This window comes from Hemicordylus capensis, chromosome 4 (assembly GCF_027244095.1).
Source record: "Hemicordylus capensis ecotype Gifberg chromosome 4, rHemCap1.1.pri, whole genome shotgun sequence".
Classification (NCBI taxonomy): Eukaryota; Metazoa; Chordata; class Lepidosauria; order Squamata; family Cordylidae; genus Hemicordylus; species Hemicordylus capensis.
Window position 1 is genome coordinate 263,412,599 of NC_069660.1, and position 24,118 is coordinate 263,436,716.

Consider the following 24,118-nt stretch of genomic DNA (forward strand, 5'->3'; position numbering starts at 1 on the left):
TAAATGTTCACTAGGACCCAGTACCTCGCCTCAAGCCTCCTATTGTGGCAATCCCTGATAGGGATGTACACGGAACTGGCGGGGGCCAGTTCGACGGTGGGGGGGGGATGCCTTTAAGGGCAGGGGAGGAAGCACCCCCCCACCGGCGCATGATTTCCAAAAATTCTGTCAGGGCAGCAGCGTACATCCCTGCCGCCCCATTGCCACATTTACTGGATATACCCAGAAGTACTAGGCGTGCCCGAGGCATGCAGGTGCGCCTAGTACTTCCAGGTATATCCAGGAAACATGGCAACGGGGCAGCAGGGATGTACACTGCAGCCCCGACGGGCTTTTTGGAAATCATGTGCCGGCAGGGAAACACGGCAGCAGGGAGGTGTACGTGCATCCTCCCCCACCCTTAAAGGCACCCCCCCCGCCATCGAACCTTTGAGCCAGTCAGGGTTCATGCAAATCCTAATCCCTGATGCTCTTGAAGATCAGATGTGACAAAGAAAAAAGGACAGAGGTGACAGGGTATCTTCTAGATACTCAATATGTCACATCAGGTCTGGTTCACACATGCACTTATGCCATTCTATTTGTCTACATGTTATTACTGTGCTCTTAGTAGGGCAAGGCCCCTCCATCAGCCTGAGAAGGACCAACTGTGATCTGGCCCCTCCTCTCTGGGAAGAACCAAGTCTTCCTCCACAGCCATGGTCATCAGGCTGGAGCAGAGGGTGAGGCATGCAGCAAAGCTCCTTCACTGGCCTGAGGAGAATAAGTATCTTCTGGACCCTCCTCTCTGACAACTCTTCCCCTCTTCTTAACTTTTGTTTGATTTTTTACAAAAAGATTTTGAGCCGTTTTGGGACAGAATTATTAATTCTAAAGAATGCTGTAAATCACACTGAGCCGTTCGGGAAGAGTGGGCTACAAACAAAGAAACAAACAAACAGTCATTTGACTGTGTGAACCAACTCATTTGAAAACACAGCATTTGAGCTGATGCGCAGCAAAATGAAAGTTCTCTCTATGGTGTTGTATTTCTAATGACCCACTCACACATGGAAACCGTCACTTTATGTTGTAGTGACAAACACGCATGTGTGAGCAACACCCTTCAGGCATAACAGAAATCACAACTCCTCACCAAAACATTTAGAAGTTCACAGCCAATAGTTGTAGAACAGCCATCTGCTTTTATTTCTTTTGCTGTACCTTGTTTCAAAGAAACAAATTTTCCTTCATTAAAATGTATACAAAATTGCTTCCCTTCATTACAACTGCAGCATGGCAACTGCAGGCTTTTACCCAGGCTTTTATATGAGTGTTGTTTTTATTGCTGCTGCTCTGTAGTTTATGGCCCTATTGTGTATGTTTTTTAAACTTTTAATTAGATTTGTATTTTTATATTCCAATTTGAATTTTTATTGTGTAATTATTTTATAGTCTTATATTGTTTTAAATGTTTTGTAAACCGCCTTGAGATTGTTTTAATGAAAAGCTGTATAAAAATGTAATGATTAAAAATAAAATAAACTGAATGATGGGAGGGGGAATGAAGATTCAGGCTTACATACCTTGCTGCCACAGAGTAAACTGGCTCCAGTCACCTTTCTCCCGCAAGTTCTCATCTTCGGGAAGAAAGAGCCCCTTTCCTCGATCCATTACAGCAAGCCCTTCATCTCGAAGCACCTTCCAGTTTCTTTCTATGGACTGAAGAGGCGATGATAACAAATGCGACATTTGACTAGAATTAGTGAACATTTTAAATTTTGCAGTCTTACAAAACACTCAAACACAAAAGCAGTAAGAAAGCATCCATTGTCATTAATAAGGTTCTCTGCATTTCACTTCCACCCACTTAAAGATTTAAAATACAAAAATCAGTTCCATGTAGTTTCTCGGTTTCAATTACCTTCATATCATAAAATTTTCAATAATCCCCAGCCACCTACTAGAGTGGCCTCCACTTTAATTTGCTTTTCATTAGCTTAAGGGGTATTTCAGCAGATCATGTTTCTACTAATAAGCTAACAAGAATATCGATCTTCACGATCATAGCACCCAGTATTTTCAAGACCAAGCAAATTACAAGAGACCACCAACCTCCCCCCAGCTCAGCGTGGACAGCTTGGAGGCCGGTCTGTGTAGCTGCGCTTTGCCCTTTTGTCTTCCTCAGTGCTGGCAACTATTTCCATCTGTGAGCACTAATTTTCATCTGCCTCAGCTTGGAGTCACCTGTGAGAGAGGCAACTCTGAGTTTTTCTGGAACCTATTAAGACGGAGAGAGAGCCAACGGCACAGCTGGCGGTGCAGCTGGTTTGCCCACTTGTTACTGAGACTTGGCTGAAGTTAATTTGTAATGTGTCTGGGTTTGTCTGGAGATGGGGAGACAGGCGGTGCCTTTGTTGACTGTGGGGCAGCTATACCGGTAGTGGTAGGGAATAGAAGAAGTAACGTTGGCAGGTCAGGAGAATGTTCCAGGGGAAGGGTAGTCAGAAATTTAATAGCTGTCTCCCCTTCCGGCTGTCCTGCTAGCTCTTTGACCTCGGGGAGCATTGCCAACAACCCACATAGCCTTAACTTGCTCCTCTGCAATTCCAGGTCGGTCCAAAATAAGGATGAACTCATCCATGATTTGATTATGGATGAAGGGGCCGACCTGGTATGTATCAATGAGACTTGGTTGAAGGAGGCGAGTAGTCTTGGTCCCAGCTTCTCCCGCCAGGATACTCTGTAGAGGAGCAGGTGAGGGGACGTGGGCGGGGAGGTTGAGTGGCTGTGGTCTATAAGGATAACATCTCCCTTACCAGAGTTCCTGTTAGGGTATCAGACCATATGAGCCCCTGGTGGCGCAGTGGTAAAACTGCCGCCCTGTAACCAGAAGGTTACAAGTTCGCTCCTGACCAGGGCTCAAGGTTGACTCAGCCTTCCATCCTTCCGAGGTCGGTAAAATGAGTACCCAGAAATGTTGGGGGCAATACGCTAAATCATTGTAAATCGCTTAGAGAGCTCCGGCTATAAAGCGGTATATAAATATAAGTGCTATTGCTATTGCTATTGAATGTGCGTACTTAAGTTTGGGGACCAGGGATAGATTGGGACTTCTGTTGGTGTATCGATCGCCCCGCTGCCCAACGGAATCCCTTACTGAGCTCACGGACTTGGTCACGGAAGTCGCGCTGGAGTCTCCCAGACTTTTAATACTGGGGGACTTCAATGTTCATTTTGGGACCAATTTGTCCAGGGCAACTCAGGAGTTCATAGTGGCCATGACAACTATGGGCCTATCCCAAGTGGTCTCTGGACTGACGCATCTTGCAGGTCACACACTTGATTTGGTCTTTTACTCTGATCAGGGTGGTGTTCCGTGGGTGGGGACTCCTGTGATCTTCCCATTGTCATGGACGGACCATCATCTGGTTAAGGCTGGACTTACAACCACTTCCCACCTCCGCAGGGGTGAAGGGCCTAATAGAATGGTCCGCCTGAAGAGGTTATTGGATCCAGTAGGATTCCAAGAAGCCTTGGAGGGATTCAGTGTTGGCTTTGCCGGTAATCCTGTTGATGCCCTGGTTGAGAACATTAACAACTTGCTCACCAGGGTAGTAAACACGATTGCTCCCAAGCGTCCCCTCCAACCCGCTTCAAAATTGGCCCCTTGGTACACGGAAGATCTATGGGGGCTGAAGTGGCAAAGTAGGCGACTGGAGCACAAGTGGAGAAAGACTTGACTCGAATCTGACGGATTACAACATAGAGCACATTTAAAGATCTATGCTCAGGTGATACGTGTGGCAAAGAAGTGGTTCTTTTCTGCCCGTATTGCCTCTGCAAGTTCACGTCCAGCGGAGTCATTCAGGGTTGTGAGGGGACTAGTATCTGCCCCTCCTCCCTTGAACCAGAATTTGGAGTCATCAGTTACCTGCTGCGATGTGTTTAAAGAGTTTTTTGCAGATAAAATCTCTTGGATTCAGGCCGACTTAGATGGAGACTCCAAAATTAATTTGATGTCTGAACTGCAGGTGTCCAACAACTCCTCTTATGCGATTCGACGAGATCAATTTCAGTTTGTGACTCCTGAGGATGCGGACAAGCTACTTGGAGCAATGAGGCCTACCACTTGTTCTCTTGACCCTTGTCCGAGATAGCTTGTTCTATCTAGCAGGGAGGCTATTGTAGGCGGCCTTGGGGAAATCATAAATGCTTCTCTGAGGGAGTGCAGGATGCCTCCTTGTCTTAAGAAAGCAATTATTAGACCTCTTCTAAAGAAGCCTGCATTAGATTCCTCAGAGTTGTCTCCAACCTCCCATGGTTGGGCAAGGTAATTGAGAGGGTGGTGGCCTCTCAGCTCCAGGAAGTCTTGGAGGAAACTGATTATCTAGACCCATTTCAAACTGGCATTTGGGGCGGGGGCTATGGAGTGGAGACTGCCTTGGTCGGCCTGATGGATGATCTCCAATTGAGAATTGACAGAGGAAGTGTGACTCTGTTGGTCCTTTTGGACCTTTCGGCAGCTTTTGATTTTATCGACCATAGTATCTTTCTGGAGCATCTGAGGGGGTTGGAGGCACTGTTTTACAGTGGTTCCGCTCCTACCTCTCGGACAGGTTCCAGCTGGTGTCGATTGGAGATTGTTGCTCTTCGAAATCTGAGCTTAAGTATGGTGTCCCTCAAGGCTCCATACTCTCTCCAATGCTCTTTAACATCTACATGAAACCACTGGAAGAGATCATCAGGGAATTTGGAGCTGGGTGTTACCAGTACGCTGATGACACCCAGATCTACTTCTCCATGCCAACTTCTTCAGGAGCTGGCATATCGTCCCTAAATGCCTGCCTGGAAGTGATAATGGGCTGGATGAGGGAGAATAAACTGAAGCTGAATCCAGATAAGACAGAGGTACTTATTGTGCAGGCTCAGAACTCCAGAGACAATTTTGATCTACCTGTTCTAGATGGAGTCACACTTGCCCGAAAGGAACGGGTTTGCAGTCTGGGAGTACTTCTGGATCTATACCTCTCCCTGGTTTCTCAGGTTGAGGCAGTGGCCAAGGGTGCTTTCTATCAGCATCGGCTAATACTCCAGCTAACTTCGTTTCTCAAGATCAGTGACCTCCAGACTTGACTTTTGTAATGCGCTCTACGTGGGGCTGCCTTTGTATGTTGTCTGGAAACTTCAGTTGGTTCAGAAAGTGGCAGTCAGGTTGGTCTCTGGGTCATCTCAGAGAGACCATATTACTCCTTTGCTGATGGAGTTACACTGGCTGCCAATAGGTTTCCAGGCAAAATACAAAGTGCTAGTTATAACTTATAAAGCCCTAAATGACTTAGGCCCTGGGTATTTAAAAGAGCATCTTCTTCATTAGAGCATCTTCTTCATTTTGAGCCCCACCGCCCATTGAGGTCATCTGAGGAGGTCCGCTCCAGTTACCGCCAACTTGTCTAATGGCTACAGAGAGACGGGCCTTCTCAGTTGCTGCCCTGAGATTGTGGAATGCACTCCCCACTAAGATGCGATCCTCCTCATCCCTGGCAGTTTTTAAAAAACATCTAAACCCCCATCTTTTTAACCAAGCTTTCTCAGCCTTTTAAAATTTGTTGGTTTTAATTTTGTGATTGATTTTTAATTGTTGAATTGTTTTAACTTTTTATATGTGTTTTAATTGTTTTATGTTAACCGTCCAGAGATGAAAGTTTGGCGGTATATAAATGTGATGAATAAATAAATAAATAATAAGAGCATTGAGAATAGACTTGAATTCCAGAGCGAAAAACAGCACAATGTGCACATCTTTTAATTCTGTAATTATGCATGAAATCTTCACACAACTACTTTTTTTTGTCTTGAAGATACTTATATTCCATTTTCAAATTAAATGCAGAATTCATGAGGTATCTTACAAAAACTAAATGCCATAAAGTCAAAATAAGAATCTATAAAGAATATTAGTACAGCATTAGTGAGGAAGAGATCAATTTCTGATTTAATTATGGACTGAAGATTATATATGCCATGAGTCAGCTCTTAATTCAGTGCCTGCTCAAAAGGCATCCTCCAGCAAGTGGGTTAGGGGTGTGCACAGTCCGGTGCACCCCCAGTCTGGCACGGGGGGACTGTTGCTTTAAGTGGGGGGGGGTGGTAGTGCTTACCCCCGCCGCCGCTCTTCCCCCCCCCCGGCGCTGGTCAGTTGAAAAATCTTCTTGGGGCGGCAGAGGTCCTCTCTGCCGCCCCTGCCCCCGTTGTTGTTTGGAAAGCCTAGAACAGAGACGAGAGCTAGCGGCGCGCATGTGCCCTGCGCGGCGCGTGCGCTCGTCTCTGACGCTGCTGTGCCGTGACATATGCGGTGTGTGCACCGTAACGTATGCGGCATGTGCGCGGCAGCGTCAGAGACGAGTGCACACTGTGCACAGGGCGCATGCACACCACTAGCGCTCGTCTCTGTTCTAGGTTTTCCAAACAACGACGGGGGCAGGGGCAGCAGAGAGGACCTCTGCCGCCCCAAGAAGATTTTTCAACTGACCAGCGCCGGAGGGGGAAGAGTGGCGGCGGGGGTAAGTACTACCACCCCCCCGCTTAAAGCAACAGTCTCCCGCCCAGCCGGACCTGTCCAGCGGTCTTTTGAATTGTGCCAGACCGAACCGTGCACACTCCTAAAGTGGGTGTTGCTAAATCAATCAATCAATCAATGAAAGGCTGCATCTAAATTTAGTCAGTCTTTGGTTCCACTGACACATTCCATTGAAATTAAGTTTGTTATGATTAACTTGATACAATCCAATATTTTCCCTTTCTACTGATGATCAATGTTGATATGGAAGGCATCTGCACTGACCATAGAATAACAGCAGTAGCAACAATACATAAATTGAGTTTTAATAACCACAGTCAAGGTGGAACATGATTAAATCAGCAACAGAACTGGCAGCTATATTAGCAGCACCATCTCTGGATGGTCATCAGATGGAGGCTTTGCTCTGTGTACTGACATTGAGAGAGGCTTGTTTTTCATGTACACGGGACAGGGCCTTTTCAGTCACGGCCCCCAAACGTTGAAATGGCCTCCCAATGGATATTTGCAGCCTCCTTCACTACCTACAAAAGTGCATTGAAGTCTTTTCAAGAAATATTAATCGGCCCATTGATCCAAGTGATGAATGAAATATTACATTGTCATACGTTGCCTGCTTTTTGGCAAGAAACATGGAAGGATCCAACTAGATCACAATCGTACAGAGCAATTTCTCTGCTGAATGTGGATTACAAACTTTTTGTGGTGATTCTGGCAGCAAGGCTGAAAGTTTTTTTAATTGATATAATACATCTGGATCGGACAGGATATGTACCGAAGAGATACATGAAAAACAACCTGAGATATATATTGAATGCAATAGATGATATTTCAAAGAATAAGAGTAAAGCAGCGATGATTTTCTTGGACACGGAGAAAGCTTTTGACAATCTTGACTGGTCTTTCCTGTTTAAACTATTAGAAAAAAATGAACTATGGTCCTAACTTCCTTTCATGGATTCAAAGGATTTATCAGGAACAATCAGCAAATATAATAGTGAATGGGATGATATTAAAAAAATGCACTATTACCAAGGGTACTAGACAAGGGTGTCCCCTTTCACCATTGTTGTTTATCCTTGAACCATTGGCGATGTAGATACGACAGGAACAAAAAGTTTCTGGAATTAAAATGGTGGATCAAGAGCATAAAATAAAATTGTACGCAGATGATGTAGTTCTTACAATTACTCAACCAAAGCACTCTTTGGACTCAATAATGGAGCATATAAATCATTATGACTTGGTTTCAGGATATAAGCTTAATAAAAACAAAACACAGATCCTTATATGGAACCTGTCAGATACGGAACTATTATATTTGAAAGACAAGACTGGATTTCAACTGACAGAAAAACCAATTAAATATTTGGGGATTAATTTAACAGTGAATAACAAAGACCTGTTCAAGAATAATTATTTACCGTAGTGGAGCCTTATTATGGCAGCTCTAACCAGGTGGAAAAAATTAAATCTTTATTGGCTGGGAAGGATAGCATAGGTCAAAATGAATATTTTACCAAAGATGAGCTTTTTATTTCAAATGATCCCTATTAAAATCGAGGATAAGATGTTGAACGTGTGGCAGAGGAATATAAATTCTTTTATCTGGGCCAATAAAAAGCCAAGAATTAAGTACAGGGCCATGCAAGATGTAAAAGATCGGGGAAGAGTGGCTGTTCCTAATTTGAAATTATATCATCATGCCAGTTGCTTGACATGGATTTCGGACTGGATCAGAGAACCATATGGTTCAATGATGGCTATGGAAGGGTTTGACCTTCCAGAAGGGTTACATAAGCATTTATGGACTAATATAAAAAGGAAAGATCATGACATAAAATCCCATACAATTAAAAGTAGTTTATTACAAGTTTGGGACAAATATAAGAAGAGGATTAGTCCGGAGCTATCGCCTTTGGCATCTAAAATATAAACATTTTTTGTATGGAGAAGAAAACTCTATAAATTTTGCCCACTGGTGAGAGGCATATAATCTGCAAAGTTTAACTACAGGAAAAACAAAAACAAAATCCATCCAGACTCTTGCTTCAGAATGGTACAATGAGCCCTCATGGTTTCAATATCTACAAATTAGTACTATAGTGCAGAAAGAAATACAGAGACAAGGTGGTAAACTTAGAGACTTAACAGAATTTGAATAAATTACTAAAAATACTGATCATTTACTGGGATTGATATATAAATTGCTATTGAAATATGATTCAGAAACAAGTAAAAGACTGAATGATCAAGTGGATGCAAAATTTAAACAGGACAATGGATATGCAACAATGGGAATACCAATGGAAGGTGAACCTTAAATTTACAGCAAATAGCATTTTAAGGGAAAATTGGTACAAAATGTTTTTAGATGGTATATTACTCTCATGATGATTGCCAAGATGGATAGTAATTACTCTGGAGATTGTTGGAAGTATAAGAGCTATGCAGGGACATTTTATCATATGTGGTGGACATGTAGCAAAGCACAAAAATTAATTCTTGAAAAAAATTCACCATAATATGAAAAATTTTAAACCTAAATCTCCCTTACTCTCCAGAGGTGGGTTTTTTTTTTTTTGTTAAACATGACTAAATCCTATCTTCCTACTAAGTATTCAGAGCTGTCTTTGCATATGATCACTGCAGCCAGGATCTTATATGCTGCTAAACAGAGGCAACAAATAATCCCGATGGTAGATGAGTGGTTATTAAAATTATGGGAATATGCCTCTATGGCTAAGGTTACTGCTTACTTACAGAATATTCCAGATGAAACATTTATTTCTATTTGGGAGCCTTTCATAATTTACAATTTAGCATGGGGTCAACACCCTCATCCAAGATTTGGTTTTTCTTTCTAGAATAAACGGATAATTAAAGTGGTATTTCTGTGTTTTGTTTTTTTGTTTTTACAGTTCTTGGCAAGGGTGGTTTTGCATGGGTGTGTTTTTTTGGAAGGTGGAGAACAGAGGGCTGCTGAACCTCCCAACTGATGTATGTAATTATGAGATGTCTAAGAACAGCTAATTGTAAAGCTACTTTTATCTTTTTTCTTTCTTTCTGTGTCTTTTTTCTATTTCTGTTATCTTGTTGAAAAATTATTAAAAGATATTTTTTAAAAAGTGAATTAAAGACTTAGTTATTTAGACATGCCTTTGCTCTCTAGGGTGGTGTTTTTATTACTGGTGCTGTGTTGCGAACTGCCTTTTTTGGTTTTATTGTGTGTTTTTAATTGTTGTTGATTTTATTACTGTTTTAATATTTCTACTGAAACTGCCTTGAGATGCTTTATGAAAGGTGGCACATAAATGTATCAACTATATATATAACTTTCTCAAAGTTTTAAACCCATATCAACAAGCTGACCAATGAAAAGGATTTGTGGGCATCTCAGGAATACAACATCTGGTTTTGCACATGATTCTGCCAGAAGACAAAGTGCCAAGCTGAGTCATGTTGGAATAGGAGATCAGGGACAAGCAACTGCTTGCATCAGCTGTATTCATTTGAGATCGTTCTGAATTAATTTGTTGAAAACTGGCCAGAAATAGGTGTCTTTGTCCTCCTGTGAGTTTTGTCCCTAAACAGCTACAACCAAACTGATTTGAATGCAAAAGAATTAGTTTGCACAATAGATTGGCCTGTGGTGCAGTTAGTGTTTCAAGTAGCATTGTTTCAAATGCAACCTTAGCAGTTAACCCAGAGACAAAAGATTCTCTGAATAAAGCGCTTAGCTCCCACCTAAAGAAACCTAATCACAAATCAGAATAATCTTCGATAGTCTGCACTTGATTTATTGTGTATATAATCACTGAAGCACTGCTTGTGGGAGCTACCACCCAAGGATCCTTCCATTAGCCAAAATAGTTTAGAAAAAATGAATCGGAAGGCATGAAGCAAGTTATCAACGTGCCGCGAGACTATTGAGGTTATGTTAGCCCAAGTTGGAATGACATTAAAAGGCCAGTGGATGGAGTCATTCTGCGACAGTTCTACTGTAGCTGTGGAGGTTTGCATTGAGCATTCTCAGAAGATCGGATGTGTTCATCAGATCTTCACAGCCAACATGTCTATAGGTCTTCACCCCATGCTGGTTTAGAATCTAGCTACTTAGCAGATGAGGACAATAAGCAGAATGAAAACAAACTGCAATCTAATCCAAGATGCAGAGTTAGTTCAGGGTTGTCTCAGAACAAATTGCACTTTACAGTCCAGGACATTGTTCCCAAACTTCTAATTTACTTATCTAGCTATGTACATCTCTAGGCAGTATACAAAATTTAAAATATTTTAAAGTCGCAGATTAAAATACATGCCAAAACAAGTTTTTAAAATGATTAAAAATTTAGAATTAAAAGCCTGCAAAAACAGGAGAGACTTGATGTTCTTCCTGAGAACAAACAGGGAAGAAGATGCTCTAGTTTCAGTAGGGAGCATATTCCAAAGCACCTGGGGCAGCCACAGAGAAAGCCCAGTCCTGAGTCGCCACCAAATGAACCAGTGGCATCCGTAACCTGACCTCTCCAGAAGATCGTAACAGGCGGCAGGGTTCATGACAAAGGAGACACTCTCTTAAACAGCCTGCACCTAAGCCGTTAAGGTCTTTATAGGTAAGAATCAGCACTTTATATTTCACCTGGAAACATATTGGCAGCCAATGAAGCTTTTTAAAAACCATTGTTATGCTGTCCCTTCGTGTTATCTCAGAGACCAATCTGGCTGCCGTATTCTGTACCAATTGTAGTTTCTGGACTACGTACAAAGGCAGCCCCACGTAGAGTGCATTACAGTAGTCAAGCCTGGAGGTTACCAGCATATGTACCATTATCTTAAGGTCATTCGCCTCTAGAAATTGACGTAGCTGACACAAAAAGCGCTCCTGGCCACCGCCTCAACCTGAGAAACCAGGGAGAGCTTTGGATTCCGGGGCACACCCAAGCTAATTTGGCCCTAAAGCATCAGACTGAAGGCAGGAACAGCTCTTGCACAGATGTGACCTTGAACCTAATAATGTGTGACAAGTGACTGATCTAAAGTCATGCCAGAACCATATGACACACATGCATGTGTGCACAGAGTTATGCTGGCCTTGGGCTGAAATAAACCAATACATACATACATGTGTGCACAGAGTAGACTGAAACCCCTTCTTGATTCTTCTTTATTAGCTTTTTCAGTGTATGTTTCACTGCACTGAAGATTTTAATTATATATATTGGTAACAGAATTTCCATAAATAAATGATAATGAACATTTACTTTATTTACAAAACCATAGCTAATGACATAACAAATAGAATTTGCTATCTTCACATTTTACTAGACAAAACTTTCCTTGCAGTCTTCAGCCACTTATTTACGTACAGCAGAGTTAATTTGCTTTATTTACAATGTAAATAAATGATGAAATTTGATTTCATCAGCAAGAGAGAGGGGTTATTCACACGTGCAGGCAAAACCGGGATAAGGAAGCGGCACAGCGACAAACCTGCTTAGGGAGCCTGCCACTTAGACTGGGTTTTGTATGCAAGGGTGCCCAGAAACCGGGCTAATTGATTGATTGTCAGAGCCGTGCGGCTCCACTGGGCACCTACACATGAGTAGCCTCCCAGCCAGTGCACCCGCCTTTTGTGCAGTGCATTATAGGAATTCTGGAGACTGGGAAGATGCATCGAGGCCCTGACCCTCCACACGGTTAGCACCAGTAGCTGGTAAACGTCTGGGCAGGCAATCTGCCCAACCACAAAGGAGCTCTCAATCATCTGCTAGGGAGGTAAGCATTTCAAGGCTTCCTCCCTTACAGATTGAGGCCCTCTTTCCATGATCATGAGAAAGGGCTCAGAGATTTTATCTTTTGGCTTCTGAATGATTTCAAGTTGTCTGTGAGTGCAGCAAAAAATAATAATCACATTTTTGCTTCAAATGAAGTGGTTATAGGCTATAACCATATGATTGATTGGGCATTGATTTCATTATCATGGGAAATGCCTTGTATTGTAGACAAGCTCTTTTAATGGTTAAGTACCAGTATTCCATGTAACCCAATGACTTATCTCCAATAATGTCCAACGCAAGAGGCTTTATAGGAAATGGAGCTAAAGAATAATCAAACCTGATGGACAACAGATTTGAATTCTAGTTCTCCAGGGATTTAGGCAACCCTTCTTGGCTTCTAATCATTCAGTAAAAAGTCCAACTAGCCAAAATCATGCTTAATATATCACTGAGTTATGGCCCTTCCTCAAGTGTATAAGGAAATTTGCTGCATGCTAATTAATTAAATCACATAAGATAAATAAACTCCAGGTTGCCATTGAAAACTGACAATACAAGATGCAACTCAATCAATCATTTTCAGTTACGTTGTCAACATTTTATTTCTTTCTTTATTTATATATTTATTAAATTTATACCCAGGCCAAACTTACGTCTCTGGGCAGCAACAATTAAAACACATAAAAAGTTAAAACAATACAATAATTTAAAAACCATAAAACTAACAAAAAGTATTTTTTTAATTAAAAACCTGAGAAGGCTTGGGTAAAAAAAAGCATTTTCAAATGTTTTTTAAAAATAGCTAGAGATGGGGAGGATCATAACTCAACAGGGAGCGCATTCCACAATCTCGAGGCAGCAGCCGAGAAGGACCGTCTCTGTGTGACCACCAAATGAGTTGGCGGTAACTGGAGACGGACCTCTTCAGGTGACCTCAATGGACTGTGGGGTTCGTAATGAAGAAGGTGCCCTCTTAAATACCCAGGACCTAAGCCATTTAGGGCTTTATAAATTATAACTAGCACTTTGTATTTTGCCAGGAAACCTATCGGCAGCCAGTGTAACTCATTCAGTAAAGGAGTAACGTGGTCTCTCTGAGATGACCCAGAGACCAACCTGACTGCCACTTTCTGAACCAACTGAAGTTTCCAGACTACGTACAAAGGCAGCCCCACATATAGCACATTACAGAAGTCAAGTCTGGAGGTTACCAACAAATGTACCACTGTTTTGAGGTCACTGATCTCGAGAAACCGACTCAGCTGGCGTATCAGCCGATGCTGATAGAAAGCACCCTTGGCCACCGCCTCAACCTGAGAAACCAAGGAGAGGTGTGGATCCAGGAGTACTCCCAGACTGCGAATCTGTTCCTTTTGGGGAAGTGTGACCCCATCCAGAACAGGTAGATCAAAATCGTCTCTGGAGTTCTGTCCCCACACAATAAGTACCTCCGTCTTATCTGGATTCAGCTTCAGTTTATTCTCCCTCATCCAGCCCATTATCACTTCCAGGCAGGCATTTAGGGAGGATATGCCATCACCTGAAGAAGCTGACATGGAGAAGTAGATCTGAGTGTCATCAGCATACTGATAACACCCAGCTCCAAATTCCCTGATGATCTCTCCCAGCGGTTTCATGTAGATGTTAAAGAGCATTGGAGAGAGTATGGAGCCTTGAGGGACACCATACTTAAGCTCAGATTTCGAAGAGCAACAATCTCCAATCGACACCAGCTGGAACCTGTCCGAGAGGTAGGAGCGGAACCACTGTAAAACAGTGCCTCCCACCCCCAACCCCCTCAGATGCTCCAGAAAGATACTATGGTTGATAGAATCAAAAGCTGCCGAAAGGTCCAAAAGGACCAACAGAGTCACACTTCTTCTGTCAATTCTCAATTGGAGATCATCAATCAGGCCGACCAAGGCAGTCTCCACCCCTGCCTCAGTCTAATTAGCATACAACTGAGATCCTTTCCATATAACATAAAGCAATGTTATTAGAAAAAGACATGCAGTTATCTGCATTTTTATTTATTTTCACTAATAGCATTTTTATGTCCTTAGAACATTTAGAAAGATTTAAACCATCCCAGAATAATATACTATGAAGTAACAATACCACCAATTATTTACTTGCATCAATAATATTTTACAGAAAGCTGCTGGAGCAGATGTTCAAAGAGCCAAATATCAATTCAGCTATACAGGAAACAGTCTTTTTCAGCATTAAGTTGAAAAGTTAATGCTATCTTCCTTACAAGAAATGTAACAAAGTTACCCAAAGCTGTTCTTTCCCACCAAGCTCTTTCTAAGTAAGGGTGGGGCAGCAAAGACAAAGATCCCAATTCTAAGTACTTGTGCAGTTATTTGCAAGTGAGAGGCACACAGAAGTGATTGGATATGTTATTGGTCACATCCTTTACCAGTGTTTGACAGAATGCAGAAAGTGGTCTTCACAAAACATTTCACTCCAATAAGCTAACTTACAATAATTTTTTGATGATGATGATAATGATGTGGCTTCAAGCCTAACTAAAAAGTAACCATGTATATGTCCACAATAAGAAATCTTTGCCTCCACAATTCAGTTCGGCAAAACTGAAGCCTACATTGCACATGGTGATGGTCTGCCCTGTTCATGTGTTAAACAGAGTTTGAGGAAGTGAAGTGGCCAAAGTTTAAAAGACCAAAGAAGCCTTTTTAAGAGGCCAATGGAGCATGTGGGTATGTGATGCTGAATGGACCCCATCTGGTACTCTTTCCATCAAAGTGCATCCCTACAGGTGTTCTTATCCCAGTTCTTAGCCTGGCTGGGACAAAAAGACCAAGAGTAAAGGCTGCAGGGACAGTTTAGCACCTCCACTACTGTGCTCCTTTAATTCACATCACCAACACACATAAACATGGGGCAGCCCATGTTTGTTACATCATGAGCAGCCTGGGCCTTTAAAAAACACATCGCTTTAAAATGAGTTTTACAGTAGCTCTACACACACGTTAAGTTCAATGCATGTACAGTAATACATTTCCTATATGCACCATGTATTGGGGCGGGGGAGGGGTTGTAACCAGGTTCACATTTAAAATGATTGCATGCACAGCATTCACCCAAAACATGTACATGTGTATAGACATGCATGCACAACATAATGTCTGAATAAGCCTATTGAATGTGATAGATCTGAATAAGAATGGTGATTTGCTCCTTGCATTGTTAAGTCTGCAAGGTTTAAATATTACATTGCCAAACTGGACCGGTTTATGTTCCCTATCAGGAAACTGCATACTCAATCGCAGTTTGGGCTGTGCGAAAAAGGAACTTGCCCAGATTTCCTTGTTTTCATAAACAGCATGAACAGAAGCACAAATGTCTTTGAAATTAATGAAACAGCTGTCTTTATTATGCTTGTTACCATTCTCATGAGAATGTTATGGCACATTCGCTCACAGCAAAATAAAACTTATTATTAGAATTTACTTTTTTCAAATAGTGAATTTTTTTAGAGCATGAGCATGAAATATGTGAATACTGAAAATGTTCTTTGAAATGTTTTTACAACTTATATTTCTAAGTCCTTAGGCAATTTTCAAGTGGTGTTACTTTAGTTATCTAAACACAACACCAATTAAAACTCTGTGATGTACATGTGCATGTATCACCAAAAGCATATGCTCTTATGAATACAAGGTTGCATGGATAAAATTAGTTGTCAGTATCACTGAAGAAAAAAAAAACCCATTCTAACCCCTTAGTATTATATCACAACACTGCCTCATCATGCTGTCCCATAAATCTTGTTCATCTATTATACTTAGCAAATATTAGCTGAACCGATTAGTAAACCATGAATTGAATATGGAAATCCACATTTTTGCTTTACAATCTCTCACGTTTCCTTACTAAAACAAATATACGTGGAAGATATTCTTTAAACATCTTTGGATTGCCATATTCAACAATTAGAAGAAGCAGACTATCTGATGATTTATGCCAGATTTCCCAAAACAAAATCTGTGCTAGTAGAAGATTTTTCTGGTTCTACTTTCCTTTTATATAAATAGATGATACACAGTTGATGTTGCTGGCTGAGTTTGAACAGGTGGGACTATATGGCTGAAATACAGCCCTGTTTAGTGTTTGCAATTGTGCATTAACTAACTTGTATTGTATACACAATACAAATTCCATCTGCTCACACTCAGTTACCAACATAACTATGGTAGTGATTATGTTGATCTTATCTGTTATCTTAACTGCTTCCAACTTTTGTTTTGCCCCACCTTGGGTATTGTAGAGTAGAAAGGCAGTATTATTCATTCCCATAAATACATACATATATACATGTAAAAGACAACATCCTGTATGACAGTGTAGAAATCATGTTCATTTTAAAAAATGCCTTAAAGTGCTGCAATGCTATCTATCTATGCTATGTTTGATCTATGCTATGTTTTGCATGCAACTTAAACCATTAGAGCTGGATGTTTACAGCAACCTAAGAACAAGGCTGCACCTCTTTGGCTCTCCAGCTGTGGTTGGACAGGAATTCCTATCATCCTTGACTATAGGCCACTTTGACGGGGGATGATGGGAGCTGTTGTCCGACAGTAACTGGAGATCTGAAGTTGTGCAGCCCTGCGTTAGAGAGAAAATTGACTCTAAAATTTTCTCCTCTGAAATGGTGTTTCATTCTTTTCACCAGTATTAAATCCCCATTCCTGTGGAAATTTCTAAGCAGTGGCATTCTACCACCACAATAAATATCCCTAAACATCCACCACCACAATAAATATCCCTGGGTCACCAGGGTCCTCCAGTCTCCCCAGGCACACTCAGCTGGTGAACAAACCATTCATTGGCTGGGAGGGTGATGTGCAGAGCTTCTCAGTTTCAACAACAGTCTCATCCATTGCGCCTATGTCAGCATGTTGAAGGAGGAGGTGTGGCCAGGATCAGAACACAGCAAAAATCAAATGGAGGGTATGGCCAGTGTGTGCACTTACATCACAATTGGACAACTGCAATGTGCTCTACGTGGGGCTGCCCTTGAAGACTGTTCGGAAGTATGCCCTTGAAGACTGTTCAGAAGGACCCCCAAGGTAGCATTCTCAGAAATGCTACCTGTTCCACGTGCAGGTACAGTGAGACAAGCAGAGCTGAGGGGTTTCAATGCGTGGATGAGATGTTGGTGCCGGGAGGAGGGGTTTAGATTTGTTAGGCACTGGGATACATTTTGGGGCAATCAAGGCCTGTAAAAAAGGGACGGGCTCCACTTGAACCAAGATGGAATCAGACTGTTGGCGCTTAAAAAAAGAAGGTTGCAGAGCAGCTTCTAAAATTACACCTGTGGAACAGCCGATGGGAGCTGGGCAGTATCCCGTTCGGCAAAAGCCATCCTTTAAAGTGTGCGGGTGCAAAGGATTCAGATAAAACAGAAGGGGACAGAGCAGAACCGCATAAAGAGCAGACAGGAGCCTGTGCCTGCTGGTCAAAGAGTCAAAAGAAAGATAGCACACATCAGGTGAGAGATTCAGTGTATACTGTAGGTGCTTATATGCCAATGCCAGAAGCCTCCAAGCCGAGATGGGTGAGCTGGAGTGCTTGGTTGCTAACACAGAAATAAATATAGTGGGCATAACAGAAGCATGGTGGAACTGTGAGAAATAGTGGGACACTCTTCTCCCTGGATATAAACTCTATAAAAAGGACAGGGAGGGGCACCTTGGAGGTGGAGTAGCACTGTATGTTAAAGAAGGGATAGAATCTAACAAGCTAGAAACCTAAGTGGACTGGAGTCCTCCACAAAAACGTGCTACTGGGGACGTGCTATCACCATCCGGATCAAAACGCTGACAGTGACTGGGAGTTGCAGCAGGAAATCAGGGAGGCGTCAAGGAGAGGCAGGGCTGTAATAATGGGTGGCTTCAATTATCCACACATAGACTGGGTAAAGTCACAGTCAGGTCATGACAAAGAGGTCAGATTTCTAGATATGCTAAATGTGCCCTAGAACAGTTGGTCTTGGAACCAACCAGAGAGAAGGCGACCTTGGACTTAATTATGAGTGGCATCCAGGACCTGATGCGGGATGTCAGTGTCATTGACCCTCTAGGGAACAGTGACCATAGTGCCATCAAATTCAGCATAGATGTGGGGAGAGAATCACCAAGGAAGTCTAACAGAGACATTTTGAATTTCAGAAGAGGAAACTTCTCCAAAAAGAGGAGTATGGTGAAAAGAAAGCTGAAAGGGAAAATCAGGAGAGTCACTTTGCTCCAGAGTGCATGGAGTTTACTCAAAACCACAATACTAGAAGCCCAGTTAGATTATATACTGAAAAGGAGGAAAGGTACCACTAAGTCCAGGAGGATGCCAGCATGGCTAACAGGTACCATCAAGGAAGCCATAAAAGGGAAGAAGAATTCATTCTGAAATTGGAAGGCCTGTCCAAATGAAGAGAACAGGAAGGAACACGAACTCTGGCAAAAGAAATGCAAGGTGACCATAAGGGAGGCAAAAAGAGAGTTTGAGGAACATTTAGCCAAAAGTATCAAGGGGAATAACAAAAGCTTCTTTAAATACATCAGAATCAGGAAACCTGCCAGGGAGGCGGTTGGACCATTAGACAATGAGAGAGTGAAAGGGATTATTAAGGAGGATATGGAGGTTGCACAGAAGCTAAGGGAGTTCTTTTTGTCCGTCTTCAGGGCAGAGGATACAGAGCATATACCTGTTACTCAACCAGGCTTTTTAGGGATGGAGGCTAAAGAACTGAGTCAGATAGAAGTGACAAGTAATGATGTTCTAAACTGCCTGGAAAAACTGGAAATAACAAATTGCCTGGGCCGGATGGCATCCATCCAAGAGTCCTCAAATAACCCAAATGTCAAATTGCCTACCTCCTTGCTAAAATATATAACTTATCCCTGAAATCCGGCTCTGTACCAGAGGACTGGAGAGTAGCAAATGTAACACCGATTTTCAAAGAAGGATCTAGAGGCGATGCAGGAAATTACAGTCTGGTTTGCCTAACGTCCGTTCCAGGCAAACTGATGGAAAGCATCCTCAAGGATAAAATTGTAAAGCACATAGAAGAACAGGCCCTGCTGGGAGAGAACCAGCATGGCTTCTGCAAAGGTAAATCTTGCCTCACAAACCTTTTGAAGTTCTTTGAGAGTGTCAACAAGTGTGTGGATCAAGGTGATCTAGCTGACATAATATACCTGGACTTCCAAAAAGCTTTTGACAAAGTTCCTCATCAAAGACTCCTGAGGAAACTTAGCGGTCATGGGATAAGGGGACAAGTACATGTGTGGATTGCTAAGTGGTTGAAAGACAGGAAACAGAGGGTAGGTATAAATGGAGAGTTTTCGCAATGGAGGGAAGTAAGAAGTGGGGTCCTCCAGGGATCTGTACTGGGACCAGTGCTTTTTAATTTATTCATAAATGATCTAGAAGCAGGGGTAAGCAGCGAGGTGGCCAAATTTGCAGATGATACCAATCTCTTCTGAGTAGTAAAATCCAAAACAGATTGTGAGGAGCTTCAAAGGGATCTCTCCAAACTGGGGGAGTGGGCAACAAAGTGGCAAATGCGGTTCAATGTTGGCAAGTGTAAAGTGATGCACATTGGGACGAAAACCCCTAACTTCAAGTATATGTTGATGGGATCTGAGCTCTCGGTGACTGACCAGGGGTCGTGGTGGACAGCTCATTGAAAGTTTCGACTCAATGTACAGCAGCTGTGAAAAAGGCCAATTCCATGCTAGGGATCATTAGGAAGGGGATTGAAAATAAAACTGCTAATATTATAATGCCCTTATACAAAACAATGGTGCAGCCACACTTGGGGTAGTGAGTACTGTTCTGGTCACCACATCTAAAAAGGGACATTGTAGAACCGGAAAAGGTGCAGAAGAGGGCAACCAAGATGATCAGGGGCCTAGAGCATCTTTCTTATGAGGCAAGACTACAACACTTGGGGCTATTTAATTTAGAAAAAAGACGACTGCAGGGAGACATGATAGAGGTCTATAAAATCATACATGGTGTGGAGAAAGTGGATAGAGAGAAATTCTCCGTCTCCCATAACAACAGAACCAGGAGTCATCCCATGAAATGAAATTGCCGGGAAATCTAGGACCAACAAACGGAAGTACTTTTTCACACAATACATAATCCATTTGTGGAATTCTCTGCCACAAGATGTGGTGACGGCCAACAATCTGGATGGCTTTAAGAAGTGTTTGGATAACTTCATGGAGGAGAGGTCTATCAATGGCTACTAGTCGGAGGGCTGTGGGCCACCTCCAGCCTCAAAGGCAGGATGCCTCTGAGTACCAGTTGCAGGGGAGTGACAGCAGGAGGGAGGGCATGTCCTCAACTCCTGCCTGTGGCTTCCAGCGGCATCTGGTGGGCCACTGTGTTAAACAGGATGCTGGACTAGATGGGCATTGGGCCTGATCCAGCAGGGCTGTTCTTATGTTCTTATAAGAAGAGACGCTGCTCACATAAGTCTGTTGAAACATTTTTATTCAAAAATATTTAGCATTTCCTTTTTAACTGGATATTATCACGCTTGTCTATAGAGCTGCATAAAACTGTTTGCACTGGTATGTATAGTGAGGTCATTCACAAAATCAAAAACTGTGTTCTATCTGGGTTTGGGAGCTGTGTGTGATCCCAATTTTCAGTTGCGTGGAAGCAAGGTTGGAGGAAAATCTCGGTACCTTTTCCTCCTATCTTGCTTCCACACAGTCACTACTACCCAGGTTAATACAGTTTTTGATTGTGTGAATGACCTCGTTTTATGCTATTTTGTTGAGTGAGATTTTTGATATTACAAAACACATGGTAATCCACCACTAGCTGGCTGCCTCCAAAGTCCATTAAGACCTGACCTGGACTTAAAATATGTCTGTTTTTAAAGCAGAAATCCCACCAATCAACATTTTAAAAGGCAACACTATCATTTACTTCAAATGTAAGTTTTAATAATAATCTGCAGTTAATGCTTCACTATATTGAACTTTAAAAACAGCCTAGAGCCATGATTATAAATAATTTACCTGTCTATCTGGAGAGCACCAAACACTGATGAGTTTGTATTTCTCTTATATCTTGTATTTATTCAGCTGGCTTGACATTGCCTACCTTATGCAATTAAATATCCCAGTGAAGCCTATGAGAGTGCATGGGGAAATGGATCAGCCTGTTACCCACTAATTCCAACATTCAGCATTTTAAGCCTTGCCTCTCAGTTATTTGTGTGAATGACTGCGTTACTGCAGTCATCTTCATCTGGTGAACTAAAGTGGTCTAGCATATGTGGTGGCTATTTAATATACCTCTGCAATCCATTCTTCCAATATATATCATGCTGAACAATTATCAATTTAAATTTCTTCTAATGATTAGCAGAATTAGCAGAGGATATTTTGCCCAATGAACTCCAGATGTTGATCATAAGGAATGACAGTTTATAGTTCTTCTGGTGCAGTCCAATTTTATGCATACTTTACAGAAAACCAGTCTCACAGTTCAAGAGGACTTTCTCCCAGGCAAGTGTGCACAGGATCACAGCCTTAGAATCTACTTAAAATAACCACTATGTAGTCAAGAGGACAATGTTGCTCACCTTGACTAGTTCTGTATAACCAGTTTCCTTTGCAGTCCACCATGGTTGAGCCTTCAGACCCTTGACATTGTACAGAGAGCGTTGCCAGACAGATGCAAAGTGACCCCGTTGGTGTCCAAGTTCATACCATTTGTATGCCTAGGAAATTGGAATTTGTTAACAACTCATTTACATTAGTTACACTTCAGCAGAAAAGGATAAATCAATAACTAATATAATACGCGAGCAATTCCTCTGTGCATCCTAATGATACTCCTTCTCTACTGGGCTTCCTATAACATAGCACCATCATAAATAATGAATTAAAAGGTAAGGGCAGGTGTTTGATCTAAAACCCCCACAAAGCGGATTCAGATCATTTAAGATCCAGCTCTTGGCATCTAGAGCAACAAAGAGCTCAGACACATTCAAAGTACGTCACCTTACTTGTGAATTATAGATGTACATAAAAACTCCTAGTTGGTTACTGATCCAGCTATTTCCATTGCTCACATACAAAGTATCACACTTCCTACCACACAATCTTCCCTCTTCAGGAATGTTTGCAGTGGAAGCTTCTCAAACTCCAGGTATTCCTCTTAGTATGCACAGTGTACTAATTTTCACTTGAGGCATAAATGACCAGGCTCAAATTATCATACTTTGGACACATTATGCAAAGATCCAGCTCCCTTGAGAGGTCCATCATGCTGGGGAAAGTTGAAGGAAAGAGAAGAAGAGGACGACCAGCAGCAAGGTGGATGGACTCGATTATGACAGCAATGAATGCACCACAGAGACCTTAAAAACCAAGTTGAAGACTGGTCATCCTGGAGAGAATCTATCTATGTGGTCGCTAAGAGTCAACACCGACTTGACGGCACTTATTTTATTATTTTATTTTATTTTTACATTTATATCCCGCTCTTCCTCCAAGGAGCCCAGAGTGGTGTACTACATACTTAAGTTTCTCTTTCACAACAACCCTGTGAAGTAGGTTAGGCTGAGAGAGAAGTGACTGGCCTAGAGTCACCCAGCTAGTTTCATGGCTGAATGGGGATTTGAACTCGGGTCTCCCCAGTCCTAGTCCAGCACTCTAACCACTACACCACGCTGGCTCCACTTAATCACTCAATCACTCAATCATGCACAGTAAGATACAGGTGAACCCTGTTATCTGTGGTGGCTCCATTCTCTGCTACAATTGCATATAATGGAACCGTGGATGTGAATCATTGAGTCAACGGGACTTGGGGGATTAGGTTCCTGGAGGCTCCAAAAATGGTGAAAAACTGCAAAAAAAGGCCCTAAAATGGCCCCTAAAGTGCCCTACCATGCTCCATAGGTCTCCAGGTGTCCATAAATGCCCCCCAAAGCCCCAAATCTGGTGTTTATGCATTAAAAAACACAGATTTAAAAATATGTTTAAAACAAATGAGCCACAAAATGGCTCCTCTCCTCAAAATGGTGGCTGGAAATGACCTTCCAGATACCCCGAACCCACAAATGTGCGAAATCAACCCTTTGTTAACCTCCTCCACCCCCCTCACGTATGCTGTGGCTAGGTGTCAACTAACTGACAGCAGATATGCATAACCATGGATGTTGGATCTGCAAATGTTGAGGTTTGCCAAACAACAGGTATTATATTTCAAGGGAGGTCTGCACATCTTTCTCCTTTGTGAGCTGTACTGCCCATGGAGACTCTGTGATTCTTTCCCATATGTGTGACCCATATGTGTGTATAAATTGTACTGTTTTGAAAGTAACACACCTGATATAAATGTGATAGTCACATAGACAAAAATCCCTGTTGGGACATGCATTTAGCTCTGCTTTAGATTTCTCCTCAACACCCTTTCTCTGTTTCTATTCAGGGTCTCACCTCCTCCTCTCTCAGAGACTTCCAAAATAGTTCTGTGTTCCTTTGAGCAGGTAAGAATAAATGTAATGACTACTGAAGCGAAAGGCAGCAGGAGCTGGATTCTTGTTTACATGGTTCCATCTGTTCTATTCCAGGAAGGCTGGTTTGAAATTATTCTGAAAGGACCCAGATTCTAGGCCTTTCACAGTTTCCAAAACTACAGCTTTTGGTCCTTTAGTCAGTTGTTCACTAAATGTAGCAATTTATGTTTTGAACTAACATTAGAAAAAAACAATGACTTA

At 42.1% G+C, this 24,118-nt stretch overlaps 1 protein-coding gene across 1 annotated transcript in view; it reads right to left on the bottom strand.

Annotated features, from left to right (window-relative positions):
- The window catches only part of LOC128321974 (aspartyl/asparaginyl beta-hydroxylase-like), a gene marked incomplete at its 5' end in the record, with an annotated part of 93,136 nt that overhangs the window by 24,218 nt on the left and 44,800 nt on the right, over positions 1-24,118 (bottom strand). Inside the window, 2 exons of the mRNA XM_053242589.1 lie at positions 1,566-1,701; positions 21,974-22,111. Coding sequence (XP_053098564.1) covers positions 1,566-1,701; positions 21,974-22,111 — 274 coding nt within the window. The remainder of the gene's footprint in view (positions 1-1,565; positions 1,702-21,973; positions 22,112-24,118) is intronic.